Raw genomic sequence first — 22944 nt, 5'->3', positions numbered from 1 at the left:
GTGGGAGCACAGCCCTGGAGAGGAGCCAGACACTCAGCAAAGCACCGAAACACCCAAGACAAGCAGCTGCTGCACAACCCGAGTGCCAGCAGCCAGCCAAGGAGCCCAGGCACAGCACAGCTCTGTCCTGCCCAGGGAGGAAGGGCAAAGGGAGCCCCGCTCCTGCTGCCCAGGCTGCAGGGCAGCACACAGAGAAAAGGGGCAGTGGGATCCGTCCCTGGTGCCCTGGCTCTGCAGGACACCAGAGTGTCCAGAAAGGGATTCAGCACTGGGAGAAATTCCTGTAGGGTGGACACACCAGCAGCACCTGGGGCTGGTCCAGGGGCAGGAGGGTCATCACATCACCTGGGTGCTGCTAAAGGAGGGATAACACACAGCCCCGTGCCCACCCCTCCCATGAGGGTCCCTGCGCAGCTCGGGGCTCTGGGTGCCCCTGGCAGGGTGTGCAGGTGTCCAAGAGCCAACACGAGCACACCTGGGGCAGGGGAGCAGCTGTTCAATGCACCGTGAGCCCCCAGAGGTGGTTTTGAACCCCCTGCTGACCCCGAGGCACACGGTGCTGCTCGTCACCGTCACAAACCACAGACACACCTGCTGCTGGAGAACAGCAGCAACAAAGCCAGGGCTGCTGCCACGCTGGGAAAGGCCAACCTAGCTAAGATACAGAAACACATCCTTTTTATTACCATCGTAAACGTTGTGTCAAAATAAGATCCCGCCAGAAACCTCGGTGGGTCTGTTGCAGCTGTCAATGTGGGAGCCAGCTCCCTTCAAAACAAAGAGCCCAGGGTAAAAGAAGCTCTGCAACCAAAGCCAGAGACACTCTCATCTCTGTGAACCCAGACTGGGAACAGAAATCATTACTTTGGAATTGTGTCAAAGCAACTGCAGATTTGGCTGATTCTTTTTCATTAAACGGTTACTTGAAAAAATACAAAATTATTGTGTGTCCCCGGGAAGCCAGCACAGAAAACTGAAGTTCGCTGACAGGAAAGATCACCATCACAACCATCCAATCCTCAGAATTCTGTACATATGTAGAGAAAAACATCACATTGGTAGAGAGTACCAGAAAAAAATTAGTAGAAAATTACCAGATTAATCAGTAGAAAATTTAAACAAACCCTGGTAGATTACAGGCAGTGTAAGAGAACACAGAGGATTCCTCTACCCACAAAGCTGTGTCAGCTGCTTATGCCACTGGATTCAGCTGGCTAAGCTCAGTAAAGGTATGGATTAGGCTCTCCACAAGAGCTTGGAAAGTCTATATTTAGCTAAAGTAAGGAGATGAGACCCTTGGCACGGGATGGGAGGAGGTTTGAGCAGCTGTGGGCAGGGCGATGGCTGCAGCCTGGTGGGAGCCATTGTTCTGAGAGAGTCAAACATCTAAGAGAACAAGGAGGAGAAGTAAAAATAACTGACCTCAAACTCCAGCGGGGCCCTACAAGACACAGTCAACTTTTCCAACGGCACCAGGGCTTTGAATAAGGCTTGGCCATTCACAGCTGCTCACAGGGAGAAGCTGCTGCTTTCCCTCCGCGTGGGAAACTGGGAGTGTGAACAGTCCAAGGGATCCCCCAGCTGAGCTGCCTCGGCAGATCAGGAGCCAAAATAACCCACCCCAGGCTGTGCTGCTGCACTCACCCAGCAGAGCCGGGCTCTCCAGGCACTGCCACCAGCAGCACTGGTGGTGGCTTCCACATGGGTACAGGCACAGGAAACCAAATTCCCACCAAAAGTTAAAGCCAGACTTCCAGACAGCCCCAGGCAGCCCTTTCTGCCAGCAGAGGAACAAGGTGTTCCCACTGCCTGGGTTGGGTTTGCAGAGCAAGATTGGGTAGCAGGGGGCCATGGCTGAGCCTTGGGTTGGTCTGAGCATTCCCACCTGGGGATAAAAAGCAGAAGGCCACCGCCAGCTGTGCTGAAAGCCAGAGCCCAGTTCTGAAGTGTCTCCTACCCAATTTACTAATATGTTTTTTCTCAGGGTGGTTAATTACCAATAACACAGAATCAAACCATTTCTCCAGCTGAAGTCATGCACAGTGACTGAACAGTGCTGCTCTGCCCTCAGCCCCTGAGCTGCAGCACAAATGGCACTCTGTGGTTTGGATCTCTTGGTTTCTCCCATGACAACACTCCGCTTTGGCCTCTCTAGACTTTTTTTTTTCTCTGACCCATTTGCCCACGAGAAACAAGCATCAAAAAGAACCCACACCAAGCATTTGAAAATGATCCAATGGGTCTAAAGGCAGCTGGTACAGGATCACAGCCAGCGCTTGATTGCAGGTGATGTGTCTGGGATCCAGGCAGGGTGTTTGGGACCCAGAATTTGTGCTTGGGATGCAGGCAGGGTGCTCAGGAGGGTCCCACAGCAGTGTCACTGTGGGACCAGGGTGTGTTACCAGTGTCAGGGAAGAACTGGGAAAAGCTCCCAGTAGCACTGTTGGGTTAAAAGGAAAAAAGATTTACTTGGTGAAGGACAGAATCACAGAGCCATAGAATTGTTTAGGCTGCAAAAGCCCTCAAAGACTATTTAGTTCAGCCATTCCCCAGCACTGCCCAGGCCAGCACTGCCCCATGTCCCCAAGTGCCACATCCACAGGGCTGTTATATCCCTCCAGGGATGGGGACCCCACCTGGGCAGCTGTGCCAGGGCTGGACAATATTTTTTGTGAGAGAAAAGCCTTTCCAGACACCCCCCAAAGCCCCTCACTGGCTGTGCCATGGCCATTAATGCCCGAGGGGCTGCAGCCGTGCCAGCAAGGCCTGGGGATGAATTTGCTGAGCAGGGCAGGGGTGTGGGATGCTGGAGCAGCAGCCACCACCACCTCCCACAGCTCAAAAACCCTTCCTGCCCAAACACAGCAAAGATGGCTTAAGAGATTAATTATCCTGCATCCAGGAATCTTGTTGGAACAATTTTAACCAACGTAACGGTTGATTTTTTAATGGTCATTAAGTGATTTAACTCACGTTGAGGCAGCGTAAAACTAATTTGATAATGAGATAAAAGGGAAATGTTATTAAAAATTTATTTGAGTTTTACCAAAACTGTTGTAGGGAAAAAAAAAATAATGACAAGTGAAGGCTTTGATATTGCCGCTGTTTAAGCTGATATCTCACCCACGTTACATGGACTTAGAGGAGAATTAGCACATTAGAAGCTTTTGCAGTCAGAGGCTACAAATTACATTTTTATTAGAAACTCTGCCCTTTGCCACTTTAAAATGAAATTGCTTCTGTGTTCGCAGTGAAGAGATGTTCAAGTTTCAATATTCTGATAAAGTTAACAATTTTTTTTTTTTTTGTTATGCAGGCAACACTAATAAAAGGTACGTAAATTAAACTGGTTTTATAGCATGAATGTTTCTGGCAACCTTGGGTTGTCACCTGCAGGGAGGTGACATTTGAAGTAGCTTCAGGAGAAAAATTAAACCACACGGTATCTGTTCTATCAAAACCATGTCCCCTCCAGTATCAACCAGAAGATAATATAGAAAAATATACTAAAAAAAAAAATAAACAAGAAAAAGACTCTTAGATGGGGAAGAAAATGAATTCTAGGAAAACAGAAATAGAGCCAAAGAGAAAAGAGACTAACTGCCTTGCCTTGCCTTGCCTTGCCTTGCCTTGCCTTGCCTTGCCAGCACTGCCCCACCCCTGCCCCACCCCAATTCATGAGGACAAATCATCCCAGTTCCAAGGAGCAGAAGAAGAATTCCCAGCATTGTTACAGGTCACGGTCAGTGACCACCCAGAGCTCATCCCTGTCCCTTGGTGTGTCACTGAGCACGTGTGGCACAGCAATGCTCTCCAGTGACAACCAGGTGTGATCCATGTGCACACCTGCACATCTTTGTACAGAAGACACCTGTTCAGTTCCAGGAGCCTCCAGCACCTGGACAAAGCCAGAGAAGCTGCAGAAAAGCAGGACAGCCCAGCAGTGGAGGGGCTCATGCTTCACATTTTGCCAGGCCAATGTTAAGTCTCCATCCCAGCATCCAGAAATGCAACAACCAACACTGTGAGCACAAGAGAAGTTAATAAAGGACAGAAAAGGGGAAAGGGGGAGGCTGTTTTGAGAGCAAGGGAATGAGCTGTTCCACGGGTTCGTGTCTCCTGGGCTGTTTTCCCGGTGTCTTTACAGGGTGAACTCTGACCAGAGCTCTCCCCTGTGTGCTCTCCACTGTCTCCAGAGCAAACAGACAAGCCTTTCCCTAAGCAGAAGGATTTGTCTCATCTAATCAGTCACATGTTTTCACGAAACAGAGATTTTGGAGAGCCGAAGCCTGCTGTCAGCTAGGGTTAAAGGCAAGCAGAGAGCTCAGGAGTCATTCAGGAGAACGGGGACACATGTTGGTGTCACTTCAGCAGGAGACTCAAGACCAAGGACAGCAGAAGGAACCCATGTGCTGGTGTAGGCACAGGGGTGAGGGCCCCTCCATGGACATCTTGAATTAAGGCCTCAATGAGAGAGAACTCAAGCTGTACTGGACAGCCAGGGTTTCACATCTGCTCTCATTCCCTCACAGAAACACAAGTGTGGAGGGAAAGGGAAAGGGAAAGGGAAAGGGAAAGGGAAAGGGAAAGGGAAAGGGAAAGGGAAAGGGAAAGGGAAAGGGAAAGGGAAAGGGAAAGGGAAAGGGAAAGGGAAAGGGAAAGGGAAAGGGAAAGGGAAAGGGCTCCTCTTGCAAAAGGAACAGTGTCTGTGCACTCCCTGCAAGGAGCCCAGCAGCTTCAGCAACAACCTGGATGCAGGGAGAGGGAAAATCCTCACTGCTCATCAGATTGCTTGGACTGCTTTTCATCCCAGGAAACGAACTCAGCCTTTTGACTCAGTTTCCCCCCTGCAGGCACCACCAGCACCTGCCCCATGGCCTCGGGCTGCTGCTGTAAAATGGACAAACACACACTCAGTGCCTTGAAAGTGCGCAGCTCTGTGCAAGAGCTGGGCTGTGCTGCCCACACAGAGAGCTTTCAGAGCCTTCATAAAATCATGGAATATCCTCAGTGCAAAGCACCCCCAGGGGTCACCCAGCCCAGCCCCTGGCCCCGCACAGACCCCCCAACAATCCCAGCCTGGGCATCCCTGGAGCTCTGGCAGCCCTGGGGACACTGGCAGTGCCCAGCACCCTCTGGGGTAGAACCTTTCCCTGACCTCCATCCTGACCCTCCCTGACACTGCTCCAGCCATTCCCTCGAACCACCAGAGACTTGGAGCCTCCAAGTAAGGAAGGAGATCTTTGTGAGGATGGCAGGGGCCTGTGCAAGTCTGCTCTGCCCTAAGGGCTCCTAGGCTGGTACACAACTCTCACTGCCATCACTTGAGTTCCACCAGTGAAACATTGTTCAGGAGGACCAAGGCTTTCAAGGAACCATCCAGCTCCTGTGTGTGTTGAAATCAACACCTGTGAAGACAACCTGACAGTGCTCCTTCAAAGCAAGCAGTTCTGACATCAGCACGAGATGAAATGGCAGCAGCAGAGACGTGCATCCACCACAACATTCCAGATCCACTGAGACAGCTGTGGAGTCTTCCTTCCAGCCTTATTTCTGGGCCTTGGTGAACCACTATGGTCATTTCTGGGGCTGATGGGAGGAGGTCTGGTCTTGAATCGGAAACTGAGACCAAAACAAAACCAAGGTGCACTTGCAAGGCGGGAACCTTGGCCTGGGGGCTCCTCAAGGGCAGCTGTGGCCCAGCTGGAGCCATGCCCAGGGCAGCAGAGCCCTGTCCTCTCCAAACCACCTCTTCTGCGAGCTCTGAGCCACACACACAAAGGTATGGCTGGGGACTCTGTGCTTTGCCTTGCTATAAATAATAAAGCTTCATTTCCTTCACAGAGCTTTTGATTTGTTTCCTTTGGGAGACTCACGGGTTATAATGGCATTAATTCCTATTTGCCAACCTTGTCCTTATAAATGAGGATCTTCATTAAATGAATGTTAAGCGATGAGCACTATAATTAGGACAGATTTAAAATGCAGTGTGCCTAAATCAGAGACTGCCCAAGATGTTCTCTTTTTTATTAAGATATAATTTGAAGGAGAATTACTGCTTAGTTTAGAACGAATTATATTTCCCAACAACCTCTTCTCACTGAGGGAATGCACAGAGCAGGGAAATGCACCCTGCTCCAGGAGTGAAGCCCAGCTCTCCTGATCCTGCTGCTGGCAGATGACTCATGAAATACACGTGGCTGACAAGTGCTGCATGAGACTCTTTCCCCCCTAATTATTTTATGTCAACTCAGAATTCTATTCAATCTTGCTGTCATATAATTTTAAATAATTAAAGACTTAGAGACTGACCCCAACAATCTATCACACAATTTCAGCTGACTGCAATGCCTGTCATCTCCATGACCTCAGAGGCAACACCTTGAAGAGGTGAACACCTCCACCACTGACTAGGGGCAACGTCTCATGCCATCTTCTGCGCAGCCCCATCCCCTGCCAGGTGAAGGACCTGAGCTGAGCACATCTGTGGACCCTCCACTGTGCCAAGGTGCTGCTGCTGCTGCTGCTGCTGAAAACCAGGCTCAGCCTGTTCAGCAGAGAAGCTGCTCAGCCCTGTGTGATTACAGCTGCCCTGATGTTTGTTCTCCTCCTTCTCATCACTGGGTTTCCCAAAAGCAGATGGGAAATCAGCCAAGAGGGAGGGGACCAAAGAAAGAGAGTGGTAAAAAGCACGAATAAAATAACACTGCAGGAAAAAACTGCCAAGCCCAAATTAAACCCGAAAGGTCAAGAAGTCCATTAGACAAATAGAACAAAAATAAGCCTCCTCACAAAATCATTCTCTTAGGTTCCATTTATTCCTTGTGTAACTCCACTGAAAGAAGTGGCACTGGTCCACAAAGGAATCTGGCCACATCCAAAACCTTTTCTAGGCTGGGTGGCCATCCTGCAGCTGCAGGGAGCAAGAAGGGCTGGTCCAGACCTGGGAGCAGGGGAAGGTGACAAAGCAGAAGCCCCAGTGCAGGCCCTCCACAGCCCCCCGAGCCCCCCAGCCCTGCCCAAAGGGAGCTCCCGCCCCAGGGCTGAGCCAACGGGCTGCAGGTGTGAAAAGTGAACCGGTCTGCACATGTCTTGTCTCTGCTGCTTTCTTCTTCCCCTCTCCCACTCCTTTCAGCAGCCACCTTCTGTTGTCTGTGTATGGCTTCTGTTTCATTCTCAGCTGTTGTGCAGGTGTCAGCGCAGGGCTGTGACACGCGTCCTGCTCGGCGTGACACATCCACACAGCTCCCCACTGCTGCCACTCAGCCTCAGACACCTGAGCAGACACTCTGCACTCTGCAGAGCTCACAGACAAAGCCAGTGAGGGGCAGCACACATCCCGGCTCCCCCTGCACAGCCACAGCCAGGTGCAGTGCAGCGTCCCCTCCCCAGCCCGGGACAACACAGCAGCCCCTCCACCCACAGACCCACACAGGGCTCTGGGCACAGCAGAATGACACAATCACAGGATCATTTATGTTGGAAAAGAACCTGAAGGACATGGGGAACAACTGTTCCCCAGCACTGCCAGTGCCACCACTGACGCATGTCCCCGAGTGCCCCAAACCCCTTCTGCTCCGTCCTCAGCAAAGCAGCAGCTCCACGCTCTGATGGAGCCCACAGCACTGGGCGTTGTTGCCCATTTGCTCCATGGACCAGCCTGACACTCACCTTGCAGGCTCCATGTCCCCAGACCTGCCACCCTCACAGGACACTCCCACCCAGAGCCTCTGTCAACAGCAGAATAACCTCTCACACTGAGCTTCCCCTGGGCTGAGACCTAAACAGAAGTGGGGTGGACACCGAGCTTTTCCTGCTGAGGTCACTGAGAGCTTTACAGAGTGAAGGGCACCTGCAAGAGGAGTCCTGCCCTGGGGCTCTGCCTGGGTGCAAACACTGTGTCAGGTTAGTGGCCATACACCAGAAAGTGGACTCATGCATTAAATTGCCCTTTACCTCTCTTCCACTGGCTCCCAGCTCATCCTGGTCTGCACAGGCAGATCCCTAAAAACCTCCTCTTCTACCTCCAAACATACTGTAAAACTTCTCTGCAGAATTAGCACTGGGTTGATCAAATAAATCCTTGTTTATCTGCTGCACATCACTGAGGGGTGCAGTGATGGAGTGCGTTCTCTCACGTGCACAACAGCAAACAAAAGATCCCAGGAATGGACTGATTTTCATGAGCATTTTAGAAACCACAGGCTGTACTCTGCCCAGTGCAGAAGGGAGTAGGAAGGAGAATTGTCTCAGGGAAAATAATCCTTGAACTATTGTGTGGTCAACAAAATTCTGTGATATCAGTGTTTCAGCACCTCTTCCTCACGCAGTGTGTCCCCTCAGCCCTGCCCCATGAGGAGCTCCAGGAGGCAGCCCCTGGGAGCAGCCCACTGTCAGAGCAGCCTTGTACAAACCCAGCACAAATCATCCTCCAAGGGAAGTGCTGCAGTCCAGCCTTCGTGTGCTTTCATTCACAGGTCAAACTGCTTTATCTACTGATAATCTACTACTAATCTAAAAATATCTACTATTAGCACGTGCCCTTTGTTCCCCAACAAAAACCAACTGGTATATAAAAGAAATATCACCCACCTTGGAAAAAAGAAATTAACCAAACAGAAATAAATGAAGTGTCTAGGTGGCAGCAACCTGCACCTACTGCACAGCCCAAGTCTTTGCCAGCATCACACTGTTATGTGGCCTAACTAGAACCTGTGCATACCCGCAACGAATCTGTTATCCAAAACTGGAAGTCAGAAACCCCAAAATCATCCAGTGCTCAGGTCCTTGAGACGCAACAGAATGAGGTCTCAGTTTCAAGGCTCAATATAACGCACCAGACATCCAGAAGGGATGAGGAAGGTGGACACTGCCAGCTCTCCAACAGGACATATCCAGACCCTACAGACCCACAGAGCCAACTCCCCTGGCAGACCGGTCCCAGCGAGCCCTGACAGCCCCCAGCCCAGTGTGGCAGCAGGCAGCACTGCCAATGAGACTGGATTTGACCTCAGCCTTCCTTTGCTGGCCCAAGGATTGGAAGATTAAAAGCATCTCTACCAGAAATGGCACCCCACAAGTGGCCAAGCAGGGAGGCCACCTTCCCAGGAGGGCCCCACAGCAGAAGGAACCCCAAAAGATAAACCCAAGCCCTGAGGAGCAGGAGCCAGGATCAGCTGTGCTGCAATACAAACCCGTGTTTACCAAACACTGCCTGGTAAAACATGTCCCTCATGTCTTGTCCTCTGCAATTCTAGGAATTACTTTTAAAAACGAGCAGATGCACACCAGGAAGTCAGCCACTGTGTAAAACCCTTACAAATTCACTGCAGCCTTGCCCCGATCCTGTCATTCCATTTCTCCCTCCAACAGGAGCATTACTGCAAATAAATACCACTGCAGTAACATCAGCTGTGCAGGACCCCCAACCCACCAGACTCCTGGAACCCTGGCCTGTTACAAACTCACACTTGCAACCAATGGATCCCTCTGGGATTTCTGATTTTGTGACTTGTCCTCCAAAAGCCACAATGCTCGGAGCAGCACCACTCCTGTTTCACGTTCCTCCTCACTCCTCTTGCCCACATCAAGGATGTGTTCACCCTGCCTGTCACATCCACAGCCCACGAACGGCAGGAGCAGGCTGGAGATGGGCAGTGCATGTGTGTGACTGAATGACAGATAAATGTAAACAAATTAACAGCAGCAAAGCCCCAGACATCATTAACTTCGAACAGCAACAACCACTTGCACCGTGTATTTATACATACATGTGTGGATTTATACACATTAATACAAACCTGAGCACTGCGTGTGTTTGATTTGCTTTAATTGTGGCACCCATTTATATAACCATTTATATAACTTACTTTTAAATCTGAGGTAACTTATGACTGTAATTAGCATAAGCATGCTCAGATCTAGCTAAAAATACTGATCAATGGCTGGTTGCCCTTTTCAGTCACAGGACCATTTTCATGTATTCTTTATAGATTTATATAAATATATAAACATGGCAATGCTGATAGTAGCCCGACGTTACCTTTCATGCTCTGTTTTGCATGGCAAACACTCTGAGCCAACTGCAACACTCACAGGGGAAGCTCCAAAATGAGCCAACAGCACAACAAGGAGAGAGAAGGAACAGGAATGATTTTCACTGTCATATTTTAAAAGAACTTACTATAATAAACCCAACAACCACACAATTTAAGAATGATAAATTATTAACAGAACCTCCAAACCATTCTTGACTCTTCCTGTTGAGATACATAACCTGCTCTTGTGCCTTTATTTCATTTCAGCACCTCAAGTACATTTTCAAAAGATTAACATCAAATTTCGAATGACCTAATTACAGCTTGATCACATTTTATTCCTATTTCAAGATGCAAACTGGCTTCATACAAGTACATCCATGGTGTGCTCAGCCATTCTGCAGCTGGCTCACCTCCACCACCACCAATGCAGGTGACAGCACAGGGTCCCCCGCCCATGGAGAGCTCAGCACTGCCCCACTGGTGAAAACAGCCACGGTGGAGAGGGCCCATCCTTGTCCAAACTGCCCATGGCATCCGTGTGTGGGAATGATGGAAAACATCCTTGACAGAGGGGAACAAGGAGAACCTGTGTGTTTAGAAAGCTGTGGTAGCAAGAGCCATAAACCACACGATGTCCTGGGATCAGGCATTCAGGCTGGGCACTGGGCCGTGTGAAATGAAGTGATGCCCTTCCCTTCGTGTCCATGGACTTGTAAGGATTTGCTCCACCTGGTAACTGACAGGGAAACCCGTTATCCCAAATAAGGATATTTCTTGAACACCCATGATTTTGAACTGCAGAGGAGCAGTGACAGCTGAAATAAAATACCCAGTGACACCCCGTGCCACCAGCAGTGAGTGAGCAGTGGGGATTGCACGTTGTTGCTGTTACTGTGGTGTCGTGCTGACTAAAGTGTTCTTTTCTTCAGCTGATTCACACATCTGCACATCAATGCACCTGGCAGAAGGCTGCAACAAGGTGAGGTTTAAGGTGTCTCCCAACTCAAATGATTCTGGGATTCTATGGGAAGTCATAAATTTCCTCTTTTTCTCCAGGTACTTTTCTTGCGTTTTTACAAACACAACAGGAAGTGTTAATTTTGTTTCACTGCTTGTGACTTATCAGCACAAAATCAGAGCTCAGCTATGCACTTCTCAAAGGGAAAACCTTCCAGCCCACGCAGGATGTGCTCCACAAGACACCCCTTAAAAGTGCTCCACAAGACATCCTTCCTTAAAAAATTACTGTGGCATTTTCTGTGACATTTTTGTCCCCCTGAAGCCCTGTGGCACGAGCAGGACCCCCAGTGCCAGCAGGCCAGTGCCACTGAGCCTCCCCATCAGCATGGCTTGCAGTTAAAGCCATCAGTTCTGCTCTGAGAGGGATTTCAGAGCTCCAAGGATGCAAAGAAACACAAAATTCAGAAGGAACAATGAAAAGGCAGCGGCAGGTTCAGGCTGTGGCTGCAGGCAGCCAGACAGGCTCTGCTCCCACTCTCGGCAGGATTCCGGGTAAGTGCTCTTCACAAACACCTCCTTGACACACGTTTTCCTTCCTCAAACCATTCGCCAACTCTCACACCACAAAAAAAGCAGAAACAATTAATCTGAAGAACATTTGTGAGTGCTTTGCGACTGAAAAACTTCCTTGCACCGAAGCAAAAAGCAACAGCTCTGTCTGGTCTAAACAAAAAGTCCCAAGCAACCAAAAAAATACCCCAACTAAACAACAAAACCTGCCCACCCTCCCTACAGAAAGCCTCCTGGGAAAAAGCTTAGGTTTGAGAGCTTAAAAACATTTAGGCTTGGCTCATTGTTGAACGCTACAGGCAACGGCAGTTCTGATTGCCCCTTGCTTTGGAAGTATCAGGGAGCAACCCCAGCTCCAGCTCATTCCAGCCCTTTGGGTATTTTTCAAATAGGATTGTAATTGAATTCCAGCAACTACTTCAGTTCAGCATTTTTTAAATGGAAAAATTTAGCAGTATGGTAAAAAGGGACATCAGCTGTATATGGGACTTAGGCAGCAGCCAACACCAGTTCAGGGCAACCCCGGATGGTAACTGGGAGCAGAAAACTCTGCCCAGAATACTCTACCCTCGGTGCAGGGCTGCTCTTCAGAGCATCCCCTCCCTGCTGGTGTCACTCACAGCGCCCATTTCCTCTCCTGCAGCCTGGAACGTCACAAGTGAATCTGAAACATGAAACTCCCCATTTTCAGTGGCACCCACCGGGGCAGAGGGCAGCGTCCAGCCTGCAAACCAGAGGAATCCCAGCACATTCCCTCTGAGCTGCTGGCGGGGAGCGGGAGGAGCTCACGGCTGATCATACCCGAGATATCACCGCGGGGCTGAGCAGGGATCACCGGTGCACAGCCAGCCCCGGCACTCTGCCTTTTACAGGAGGTGTTTGGGCAAATTTATGCTGTTCTCTGTCAGCGTGGTGCGGCGTTGAAAAGAGGGCAAACCTCGATAAACCCGGACAGCGCCGCGGGCACCGAGCGCTGCGGGAGAACAGTCCTGGGGAGCGGGGCCGGGATGTCTCTGAAACATTTACTCAGCTTGTAACAGTCCTGTGCAACTCTGTGTCCAAAGAATGAAGGGAAATAACGTATCCACGTCCTCGAGAGCCCTCTCCATCCAGCCGGAGCCGAGCCTCGCTCTGATTGTCTCCTCCAGTCTGCGATTTCCAAGCAGCATCAGGAATAGTAACAGCTTCTCACCCACAGCTGCCTTTCACCCCCTGCTATTGCTCAGAGTCCCCTGCGGTTTTACTCCCACACCTTCCAGCAGTCCCTGATTTCTAAGGACGTTGCTGCATCCATCACATGCGCCCGTTCCCTCGGCAGCGCACGGAGCTGGGGGCGCAGCAGTGCAGGCTGTCAGAGGCAGTGCAGCAGTGCAGGCTGAGCAGGGGCTGTCAGAGGCAGTGCAGCAGTGCAGGCTGTCAGAGGCAGTGCAGCTGTGCAGGCTGAGCAGGGGCTGTCAGAGGCAGTGCAGCAGTGCAGGCTGAGCAGGGGCTGTCAGAGGCAGTGCAGCTGTGCAGGCTGTCAGAGGCAGTGCAGCAGTGCAGGCTGAGCAGGGGCTGTCAGAGGCAGTGCAGCTGTGCAGGCTGTCAGAGGCAGTGCAGCAGTGCAGCAGTGCAGCAGTGAGGGTTCCGTGCATGCTGTGCTGCTGCCCGGGGCCGAGTGTGGAGCCCGCTCCTGCGAGTGCTGGAAGGACAGAGCTGTGGGCAGACATCCCTCAGCAGGAGCTGGTGTGCAGCAGCACCCTGTGATTCCACCGGGATGAACTCTGGCACAGCCCCAAGAGTCTTAACATTGATTTTGAGGGAGTGCTACATGTTTCTTTCTGCTTTCCTTGGTCCTTCAGCACCCTGACTTTTCAGTGCTAGTACAGCAGACTGGAGAGGTTTTTTTCTTGCTCCAACTCAGAGCAAGGCTGAGGCCTTCTGCTGTGATTCATGAGCCAATTCCAAAGGTAGAAACACAATTTCAAAACCAGACTGCTTAGAAAGTAACTAGTACAGCCATATCTGGCTCCTTTACAAGTTTAATGCAGATAACCAACATTTGCCTGATAAGTTGCTGCAAATATAAACAAAGAAAAAGGGAAACTTGAATGTGGAGTAGAAGAGATGGGAAAAATATTCACTGAAACATGGTCGAAAGTTAAAAGGTCTCTGCATAGAACTACAAAATGAAGAGTATTTCTTGGACTGTTTATTACTATTTCAGCCAAATCCAGATGAACAATTTTATCATCTCACAATTAAAGATGACTTGAGCAGAAGCACATCTAAACATTGATAGAACCACCTCAGTGAGAAAGAGGCTCTTCACTAATGCAATAATACAGCGCTTGGAAACTGAAAATAAGCAAACTTGGATTGGAAATACACAGGATTTTTTTTCCAATAACAAACTAATAAACCATTGGGGCAACTCATTAGTGGATTTGTTGACTTTTCCTCAAGAACAGCTGTGCTCTCCTTTGGCCAGTGTGTTTGTCTTGATGCAAAAGAGTTGAGGATAAGAGTTCCCAATACTGCCAAGAACCACTTTGGGAGTAAATGCTGTGAATTCTTAGGATCTCCTCAGAACACATCCGAGTGTTTTAAGACCTCCTCAGCCACCTCAAGAGGAGCAAACCCACCCCTTTTAGAACAAGCCCCATGTTGGCCTGTAAGGAAATGGCATCCTCACCTTTTCCAACCCCCGTTACATGCTCTGCCCACCTTGACACCTTTCACTGGTGATGTCTCACTGGGAGGCAAAACCAGAGCAGGAATTAGTCAGCTCTTTGGAATGAGGAATCCCTTATCAGCAACCAGCTGCAGAGCAGCACTGTCAGTGTTCCACAGCCAGGAGCAGAGATGAGAGAGGAGAGGCTGGCAAGAGGTGGCCCCAGGACCACCTGGGCTCTCTGGGGCTCTTGTGGCTCCTGGTGGCACCTCTGTGACTTGGATTTCTGAAGTGACCATGGAGCAAAAGGCTCAGCAGCCCCACGCGCTCACCACACTTTGCTCAATGACTCTTCATTCAGTAGCCAGGAGGACTCCTTGGTGACAGAGTTCTTTAACTCCCTGGGAAACACTTCTGGGGTGTGAAAGAGCTCCTGTGCTGTTCATATGCTGTCCCTGTGGCCTGGACAGAGCTGGGGGTTCCAGTGGTCCTGCTCCTGGCCAGTAAACTGCTCCTTTTGGCTAAACAAATTAAGAGTACCCATGACACCTCCACGTTCCTTAGTAACAGCTGCAAGTATATCTCAGGGTATTTAGTGACAGGGAATGAAGAGGAAATCCCAAGGGGATGGTGATGCAGGAGCCACTGTCCCTGTTAACACACAGGCCCAGCACAAGGAGCCCTTTTGCTTCCCCCACCTGCCCCGACCCAGAGGCTTTGCTGAGACACTCAATAAAGGCATTAAATCTCACTTACAACCTGGCTGTGGGGACTGTGCTCCTGCACCATGATCCTTGGCTGACACAAGGGACACGGCACATATGGCACAAGAACGGCATTCCTGCCAATTCCCACTTTTCCACTCCCCACCATCGAGATGCTAACAGCAAAAATGGAGCTCTAACAAAAAAATCACAGCTATTGATACCTAGCAGAAACATTTCACCTTTTTTCACTTGTTACATCCGTCCAGTCTGCCAGATGAGGCAAAATGCTGTTTCTGAGAGTAAATGTACCGTGTATTTTGCTAAAAGAGGAAAACACAATGAAATCCATGAGCAATTCCATAAAAACAATAAGGCGGCTCTCACACAATTCTAGATTACTGGGTTGACAGCTGCAAACAGGAAATTTAAAAATATCTTTGTTTCTGCAATTCTGGTTTATTTTTTCCTGTCCAAATATACTATTGCTTAACTTTCTGCTTTTCTCGGCTACTCGCTAAAACTAACGAACAAAGCACCAGAAATTGCTGAATATCCCAGCAGAAGCCTCTCCTGGTTAGCTGGGGAGCTGAGCACAAATACACCCAGGGAGACTCAGTGTCCTCCCTCCTGCTCTGCCCTGGCCTCACCTGGAGCAGCAGCAGCTTCTGGGGATGTGCTGAGAGGAAAAGAAGGAACTTCTGCATGGGCTGCTCCATGGGAGGCCTGCACGTGTAGTCAGCCAAAGCTCTTCCAAAGGCCCGGGAGGGTGCAACAATGAGGGATTTGCACTCCCCCATCCCTGGGTGCCCCAGCTGTGGTCCCAGGGCTGGAGAGCACCAGGCACAGAACGGAGCCAGAGATCACAGAACCATGGAATCGTTTGGGGTGGAAAAGGGCCTTAAAATCACCAGGTCCAGCATCCCCCCAGCCCTGCCAGGTGCTCCACTAATGCTCCACCATGACCCCAATCTACACCTCCTTAAATCCATCCAGAGATGGTGACCCCACCACTGCCCTGGACAGTCTGTGCCAGGGATCACAACCCTTTTGATGAAGAAATTTTCCCCAATATCCAATCTAAACTTCCCCTGGCACACCTTAAAGCCATTTGCTTTAGGATGTCGCAGCCTGCTCACACCCCCAGGACACCCCTGTCCCTCAGAGAGTGCCCTTCTGAAGGGGGGAGATGCTCAGCCTGGGAGGGCTGGGGGACCAACCCCCCAGGGAAAACCTACACGAGAGACCTGGTGAGATTGGTCATAACATGTTGTTATTGCCATTATACTGTATACCAGAGGTACTTGGATGCAACAGCCAGGTAACAGCCCAAAACAGCCACGCATAAAGTTGTAAAATGGACTGTGAACAGGATCTTTTTTTCTTCAGATAAAACCCTGGAAAGGAATTACTATTGGTATCAGTCAGCCAGTGTAAGATTTGCTAATGTACACCCACGTTACAGTGCTATCAGTCACTGATAAGATGCATGCCATGGTCACTATGAGAAACCCACGTGATTCCAAGGCAGCAGCTCACCTGTAGAACAAACAAACCTCCAGCACTGCTACAGAGCACCTCTGTAAGACACTTCTAAAGCCACAAACCGTGTTTTAATAAAATATTTTGAGAACTGTACACCTACAGGCTGCCATACAAGAGGGGAGGGAACACACTCAGTTTTTAGTGCAGATGTACTATACTGCTACTACAAAATTTCTATTGCTCAGAAGGAAGAAAATACATTAAGGTAATATTAAAGATGGTGGTCTCTGAGTTTTGGAAAGCCTTATGTTATTGTATAACACTTTTTCTCTTCACCAGTATCTCCCCATATGTATTCACATTCCTTTGATAATCTTTACCCATTTTCTTTATTACGGAGTGATTCAGCACTAAGGGAAAAGTTCCCCTTTGCTTGCAGAACTCATTTCTTTGTTGTGACATGTTAAGGCTGCCACCCCTCTAGTGCTGAACTCAACAGGTACCCAGGTGCCCACAGGGCTGCTCACAAAACAGTGCAGCTAAAGGCTTGGGCTGCTGGAGAGTACTCATTAAACCCCAGGATTTCTCTCTTTTTTTAATTAAACATGAATTGCGTTTAATATTTCTAACATTTTACCCTTTCAGAGGTAAAATCTGAGTAAAACCTTCTAGAATTAGAAGACTGTTTATATACAAAAATCTTCTGCGAGCTACACTGGCTCCCAGGTAGCAGCAGGACAGACAATGTCCATGTAGGACTTTCCACACTCCTCTCCACTCTTGGTATTACTTAGACTTGGATTTTCTAACACATTCCAGTATAGGCATTAGCACGGTTTGTTCATGATACCTGCTGTGGGCAGGCTCCCAGGAAAACTGAGCCTGTCATGTCAACTAAGTCTTCAGGAAAAATTGAAATAACCTGAGATTTTTAGTCATTTGAAAAACTTACACACCTTGGTCCTATCTGAACTCGGCACAAGAAAGGAAATCATGCTGGGCACAGCACAATTAACCTCAGGGATTCCCTCTGCTGTGATAAAACCAAAGCAAATAGCACTCCAGGATTTAGGATTACCCTCATCTTCAAATTTTACCCAAATTTCCAAATTTGCTTAGTGATAAGCCTGGGTAAAAGAGTGAAACTAGATGCTGCCGTGTAAAACCAGGCCTGTTTTTGAAAAGGAAAATGCTGAATGCTCCGTTATGAGCATAAAATCTGCCCACACAGAGGGCTCAGCTTTGCAGTGTAACAGAGAAGTGCTTTTCTTATCCCAGCCACGTTCACTTTCTGTGCCAGGGCATCCTGAGTGACTCCCACCATCACTCCAGGCTGCTCTGATAACTGCACCAGCTGCTTTAGGTAACTAAACCTTTTACTAAGTTATTGACCACTGTCAGGCCTGGAGCAAGAAGGTTCAAAGTTTAAATATAAATGAGGTAATAAAATCAATACTTGTTATTTCATTTAGGGAGCACAATCCCACCCTGCAGCACCAGGTGCGGGTTATAAGAACAGGTAACAAAACACTGCAGAGAAAATGAATAATTTACCTCCCCTCACCTCCAGCTGTAACGAGTAACCCTGTACAGATTCCTAGTTGAACAAACTGGTACAAAAAGGCTTGTCTTGGATACCAGGCTCTGTAACCTTTCCATTGCAGATGAGGCACCTGAAGATCTGTCACCATGTACGGCTTTTTCCAGCCCCCACCGACTTGCCAGCAAGCCCATCCCTGCTCCCAGGAGGGGGGATGGAGGGTGTCCCAGCTCCCAGGAGGGGAGATGGAGGGTATCCCTGCTTCCAGGAGGGGAGATGGAGGGTATCCCTGCTCCCAGGACAAGGGATGGAGGGCGTCCCTGCTTCCAGGACAGGGGATGGAGGGTGTCCCTGCTTCCACGACAAGGGATGGAGGGCGTCCCTGCTCCCAGGACAGGGGATGGAGGGTGTCCCTGCTTCCAGGACAAGGGATGGAGGGTGTCCCTGCTTCCAGAACAAGGGATGGAGGGTGTCCCTGTTCCCAGGACAGGGGATGGAGGGTGTCCCTGCTTCCAGGACAAGGGATGGAGGGTGTCCCTGCTCCCAGGACAGGGGATGGAGGGTGTCTCTGCTCCCAGGAGGCGGGATGGAAGGTGTCCTTGCTCCCAGGAGGGGGGATGGAGAGGGATGTGGGGCAGCACAGTGTCACCAGCAGCATCCCCTGCAGGCTGAGGAGAAGGCAGAGCTCCTCATCCTACCCAGCTGAACCCCCTGTCCCACACCCGCTGTGCCCCAGCAGCACATGGCTGGCCCAGGGACCCCGGGTGGCACAGCTGGCACCAATCTTTCTGTCCAGCCAGGACAACCCTTGAGGCAGCAGAGTGACCCATGGGGCACCTGTTGAGTCTCAGCTTCTTCACGCATCAGGATCACTCCCTCTTGCTCTTCCTTTCCTGACCTTCTTCAGAGTCACCTCCCACACCACAGTCCCCACAGCCTGGCTGCCCCTGTCCCTGCAGAGCTGGTACCGGGCAGAACAACTCCAGGTCTCCTCCTTGGGAAGGGACCCAGGGGGAGAGGAGCCAGCACAGGGAATGGAGGGGCCAGAAAACCACAGAGCACCAGGGTGGCTGCTCAGGGCACAGCTCTGCGGTGTGTGGGACTGCATCAGCCCGAGGAACACACCAAAGAACACGCACCACCTGCACATGAAGGGGAGTCAGACAGCCCCGTGCCCACTTTGGCGTTATTGTCCTCTGCCTCCGGGATCATCTCTGCCCTTTCCAGACTGCTGGAAGCTGCTTGTGTGGAGCAGCTCAGGCAAACAGAGAACAGGAATGATCAAACCTCAGCCTCACAAGGAGTCACAGGGTTCTGTGAGCACACCAACAGCTCCATGGCTCAGCACAGGTCAGCAGTGGCTAAGGGTCCCCAGAGCACTTGTCCCGTACGTGGAGAGGGCTCCACTGCCATGTCCAACTTCTAAACTACATCACATAAGTTTAACACACTTTACATACTTTGAAAATATCAATTTGCCATCAGAGCTGCTGAAGGTGCCACTGAGATGTTGCCCAGCCTTAGGTGAAAGGGAGACTGTGAGTGCTGAAGGGACAAACCCATAAAAATATATTTATTTTAAATATTTGGGAACCCCTGTCAGAAGGGAAACATGAAAACACCTGATCTGCTTCTACAAAACCAATGCAGAAATGACCTTCCCCCGCCCCCCCCCCCCCGAATTGCACGCTGTACATCGTGTTAAAAAGAAGCAGAAGTATGATTAAACACTGGGCAAACCTCCTGAGCACAGCACAGCTTGGCACGCTGGCTCATGTTTGGTTGCACCTATGCAACATTGTATTTTTCGTTGCAGTACTACATAACATTGAATATTTTTGTTGCAGCTCCGCATAAACATCAACATCAGCGCTTTGAGTGACCAGGACAGACACGATTTTATACAACTAAATCCTGATATTTTTTTTCTTATTTATTTGCTTGTTTATTACCAAGAAAAGCAAACAGTGTCATAGATAAATTGTTTGCTCCTAATACTCCATACTTCTCCGATACAATTATCTCAGGTTTTGACACTGTGAGAAGTGAACTCCTCCTCAGTTTCCTTTCTCTAAAATCAATCTCTGGGCACTACCATAAGCTAAGGAAAAAGGGTACAGCCCCCCATAGCAGCACTACAAGTCAGTTCTGCCCCTTTTGCCACAAAATTAAACACCTTTCCTCGTGCTTTTGACCGTGAGCTGCCCACAGCACGATCATTTGTTTGATCAGTTACAAACAACCTCTCTTGGTCAGTTTCAATGGAAATTCGCCATCCCGTGCAGGCAGCGTAACTCCTTTCGCTGTTTACTCTTCGGGAATCCACTCCGTCATTACTCTGCCCGAAAATCCCAATTCTTTCATGTCCTAAAACTTTCTATGTTTCGAGTACACACGCTTGGGGCTTCTGTCCAGCCTCACCTCCCCATCCGTGCCCGGGTCCCCCCTGGCAGGGGCCAGCGCGGGTCCTGCGAGCGCCTGTCCCGGGCACCCTTCTGCCAGCGCTGCCACCCGCACCGGCTTTTCCTGCATTTCCCTTCCTGTTTCTACACAGCTTCCAAAATAAACGGCACAACATCACTCCTGACGCCGCGGCAAAGCCTCTTGAGCAGTCGATTCCGCGGGTGCCCGTGAGCGGCACCGGGCAGCGCCTCTCGGCCCCTCCGCCCGCTGCTCGGAGACGCTGCTGGCCGCTGGTCCCGGTGGAAGAGCCACAGCCTGACCTGACCGGACCCCTGTCGTAAAAAGCGCTCGCCCAGGTGATTTACCTGATTTTAATTGCACTTTTTACACTTCAGTCACTCCTGGGGAATCGCCGCGATGCCGCTGACACTCCATCCTCCTCCTCCGTCACATCCGAAGGGAGCGAGGGGTCCTGTCGGGGGCTGTCCCCGCGCGTACCCCCCTTCCCCCGGCGACCCCCTTCCCCGCACGGCCGCCCGGGCGCTGCGGTGGCTGCCGAGGTTCTCTGTCCCCAGTCGCCGCCCTCGCCCCCATCACATCAGGCGCCGCCGAAGTTCCGCCGCCCGCCCCAACTCCGCCGCGGCCGCCCATTGTCTGCGCGCCGGGAGGCGCTTTGGGGAGAAACGAGCCGAAAAGCCGAGTCCTCCGCCCCGCCCGGCCTCCCCCGCCGCTCCCCTGCCCGCGGCCCCGCCACGGCAGGCCCCGGCTTCGGGCAGGGCCGGGGGTCCCCGGGGGTCCCCGCGGGGCCGCGGGGCGGGCGCTGCGCCAGCCAGGGCTCCCCCGCCCGCTCCCCCCGGGCCCGGCGCCCAGGGGCTGCCAGGGCGGGCGGTCCCCGCGGCCCCCGGCCCTGCCCGGCCATGGCCGCCCTGTCACCGGGAACACGCCGCGGCCAAGGTGCCCCAGCCCTGCCCGGGCGGGAGGCCGAGGCGCGGGGCCCGAGCCCGCTGACAGCGCGGCCGAGCCCCGCCGCCGCCGCCGCCGCGCTCCCCGCCCCGGGCCCGGCTCCGGCAGGGACGCGGCGCGGAGCCGCGGGCGGGCGGCCCCATCCCCTCCCCGGGCGCGCACAATGGCCCCCGCCGCCCCGGGGCTCCGGTGTCAGCGCGGGGGGAGCAGCTTTGTGTCGGCGATCCGGCCCCGGAGCCACAAAACACACAAAACCAGCGCGCGGGGAGCGCGGGAGCGGCGCCGGGGAGCGCGGCTCCTCCTTCCCCGCTCCGGGAAGGCCTGCGGGAGGGAGCGCGGCGGCGGGAGCACCGGGGGCGGCGGGGCCGGGGCCGGGGTGCCGGGCGCGGTGCGTTACCTGCCGTGGAACCAGTCCTTGCAGGCGTCGCACTCGATCATGAAGCGGGTCACGTCGTAGGGCAGCCGGCAGATGCAATAGACGGGCACCGTCGCCATGTTCGCGCCGATCCGCTCCGCTCACGGCCGCCCGCCCGCCGCCCGCCCGGCCGAGCGGAGCGGAGCGCGGCGGGGCCGCGGGGGGAGGCACGGGGGAGGAAGGGGAGAGCGGAAAAACAGGGATAATACAAAATAATAATAAAAAAACGCTACAAAACCGCGGCAGTGGATTTAGGGCTCCAGAGGGGCGGGCGAGCGGTGCCGGAGGACGGGGAAGCGCTGCCCGGAGCCGGGGGCCATGGCCAGGTCCCGCCGCCCGCCGGCGCCGCGGGCCGGGGCTCTCTGTTGTTGTTGTTGTTGTTGTCCCTCCAGGATGGTGATTCCCGGCGCTCGGCGATCGCGGCGGTGCCCCCTGGTGACAGCCCGGCGCGGCCTCCCCGGCGGGCCCGGCCTTGCGTCAGCCCGGAGGGAGCGGGGCCGAGCGGGGCCGAGCGGGGCCGGGCGGAGCGGAGCGCGGCCGAGCGGGGCTCCCCGGTCGGGGCCGGGGCGCGGCGGGGGCTCGGCGGAAAACGCGTGTTTTTGTTAACCCCCGCCTGCCGGGAGGGAGCTGCCCAGCCCGAGCGCCCCCGCCCGCCCCGCCGGGGGGGCCTGGGGGGCGGTGCGGGGGGACCGGGAGCGGGGAGCGCTCGGGGGCTGCGGGAACGGGGGGAGCCCTCTCGGGGCGCCCGGGGGTGTCTGCGGCAGCGGGCGCAGCCCCAGCGGGGAGCTCCGGGGCCCCCCAGGGCCAGGAAGCCCGGAGAAGCGGCCGCAAGTGCGGTGCGACCCGCGGGAACAACGCCCGGCGGGGTGTGCGGGTGGGGGCAGCCAGAAACACACCGCGGCTGGCTCTCATCTGAAGAACCCAAAAGAATGAGCTTCTTTCTGTTCAGTAACATGATCTTACTGGGGGTTTAACCGCCTGGGGCGTTTGCTGGGGGTTGGAACGAGATGGTCTTTAAGGTCGCCCCCAGCTCAAAGCACCCTGTGATTCTCTATTCGTGTGATTTCTGCTTTTAAAGTCACCACCTCTGCTCACCGCAGCCCCTTCCCTGCTGTGACGCCGAGGGGATGGTAATAAACACCCGGTGCCCATCAAGAAGCAGATCACAGCAGCACATGGGCTGTGGGGGGACACTAAGGCACGGGCTGACC

At 52.4% G+C, this 22944-nt stretch overlaps 1 protein-coding gene across 2 annotated transcripts in view; it reads right to left on the bottom strand.

Annotated features, from left to right (window-relative positions):
* Positions 1–22285, bottom strand: part of PHF2 (PHD finger protein 2) — a 51971-nt gene extending 29686 nt beyond the window's left edge. Inside the window, exon 1 of one of the 2 annotated variants that reach the window (XM_066195067.1) lies at positions 21716–22285. In XM_066195067.1, the coding sequence (XP_066051164.1) occupies positions 21716–21813 (98 nt within the window). In that variant the 5' untranslated portion in view covers positions 21814–22285. The remainder of the gene's footprint in view (positions 1–21715) is intronic. The other variant, XM_066195066.1, reaches the window with a different exon arrangement.
* Between the last annotated feature and the right edge of the window lie 659 nt (positions 22286–22944).

The sequence above is a fragment of the Chamaea fasciata genome, unplaced genomic scaffold, assembly GCF_029207755.1.
Source record: "Chamaea fasciata isolate MVZ Bird 193981 ecotype frontalis unplaced genomic scaffold, bChaFas1.0.hap1 SCAF_13, whole genome shotgun sequence".
In the NCBI taxonomy this organism is placed as follows: Eukaryota; Metazoa; Chordata; class Aves; order Passeriformes; family Sylviidae; genus Chamaea; species Chamaea fasciata.
The sequence above is the reverse complement of the archived record's forward strand: the minus strand, read 5'-3'. Positions and strand labels throughout refer to the sequence as shown.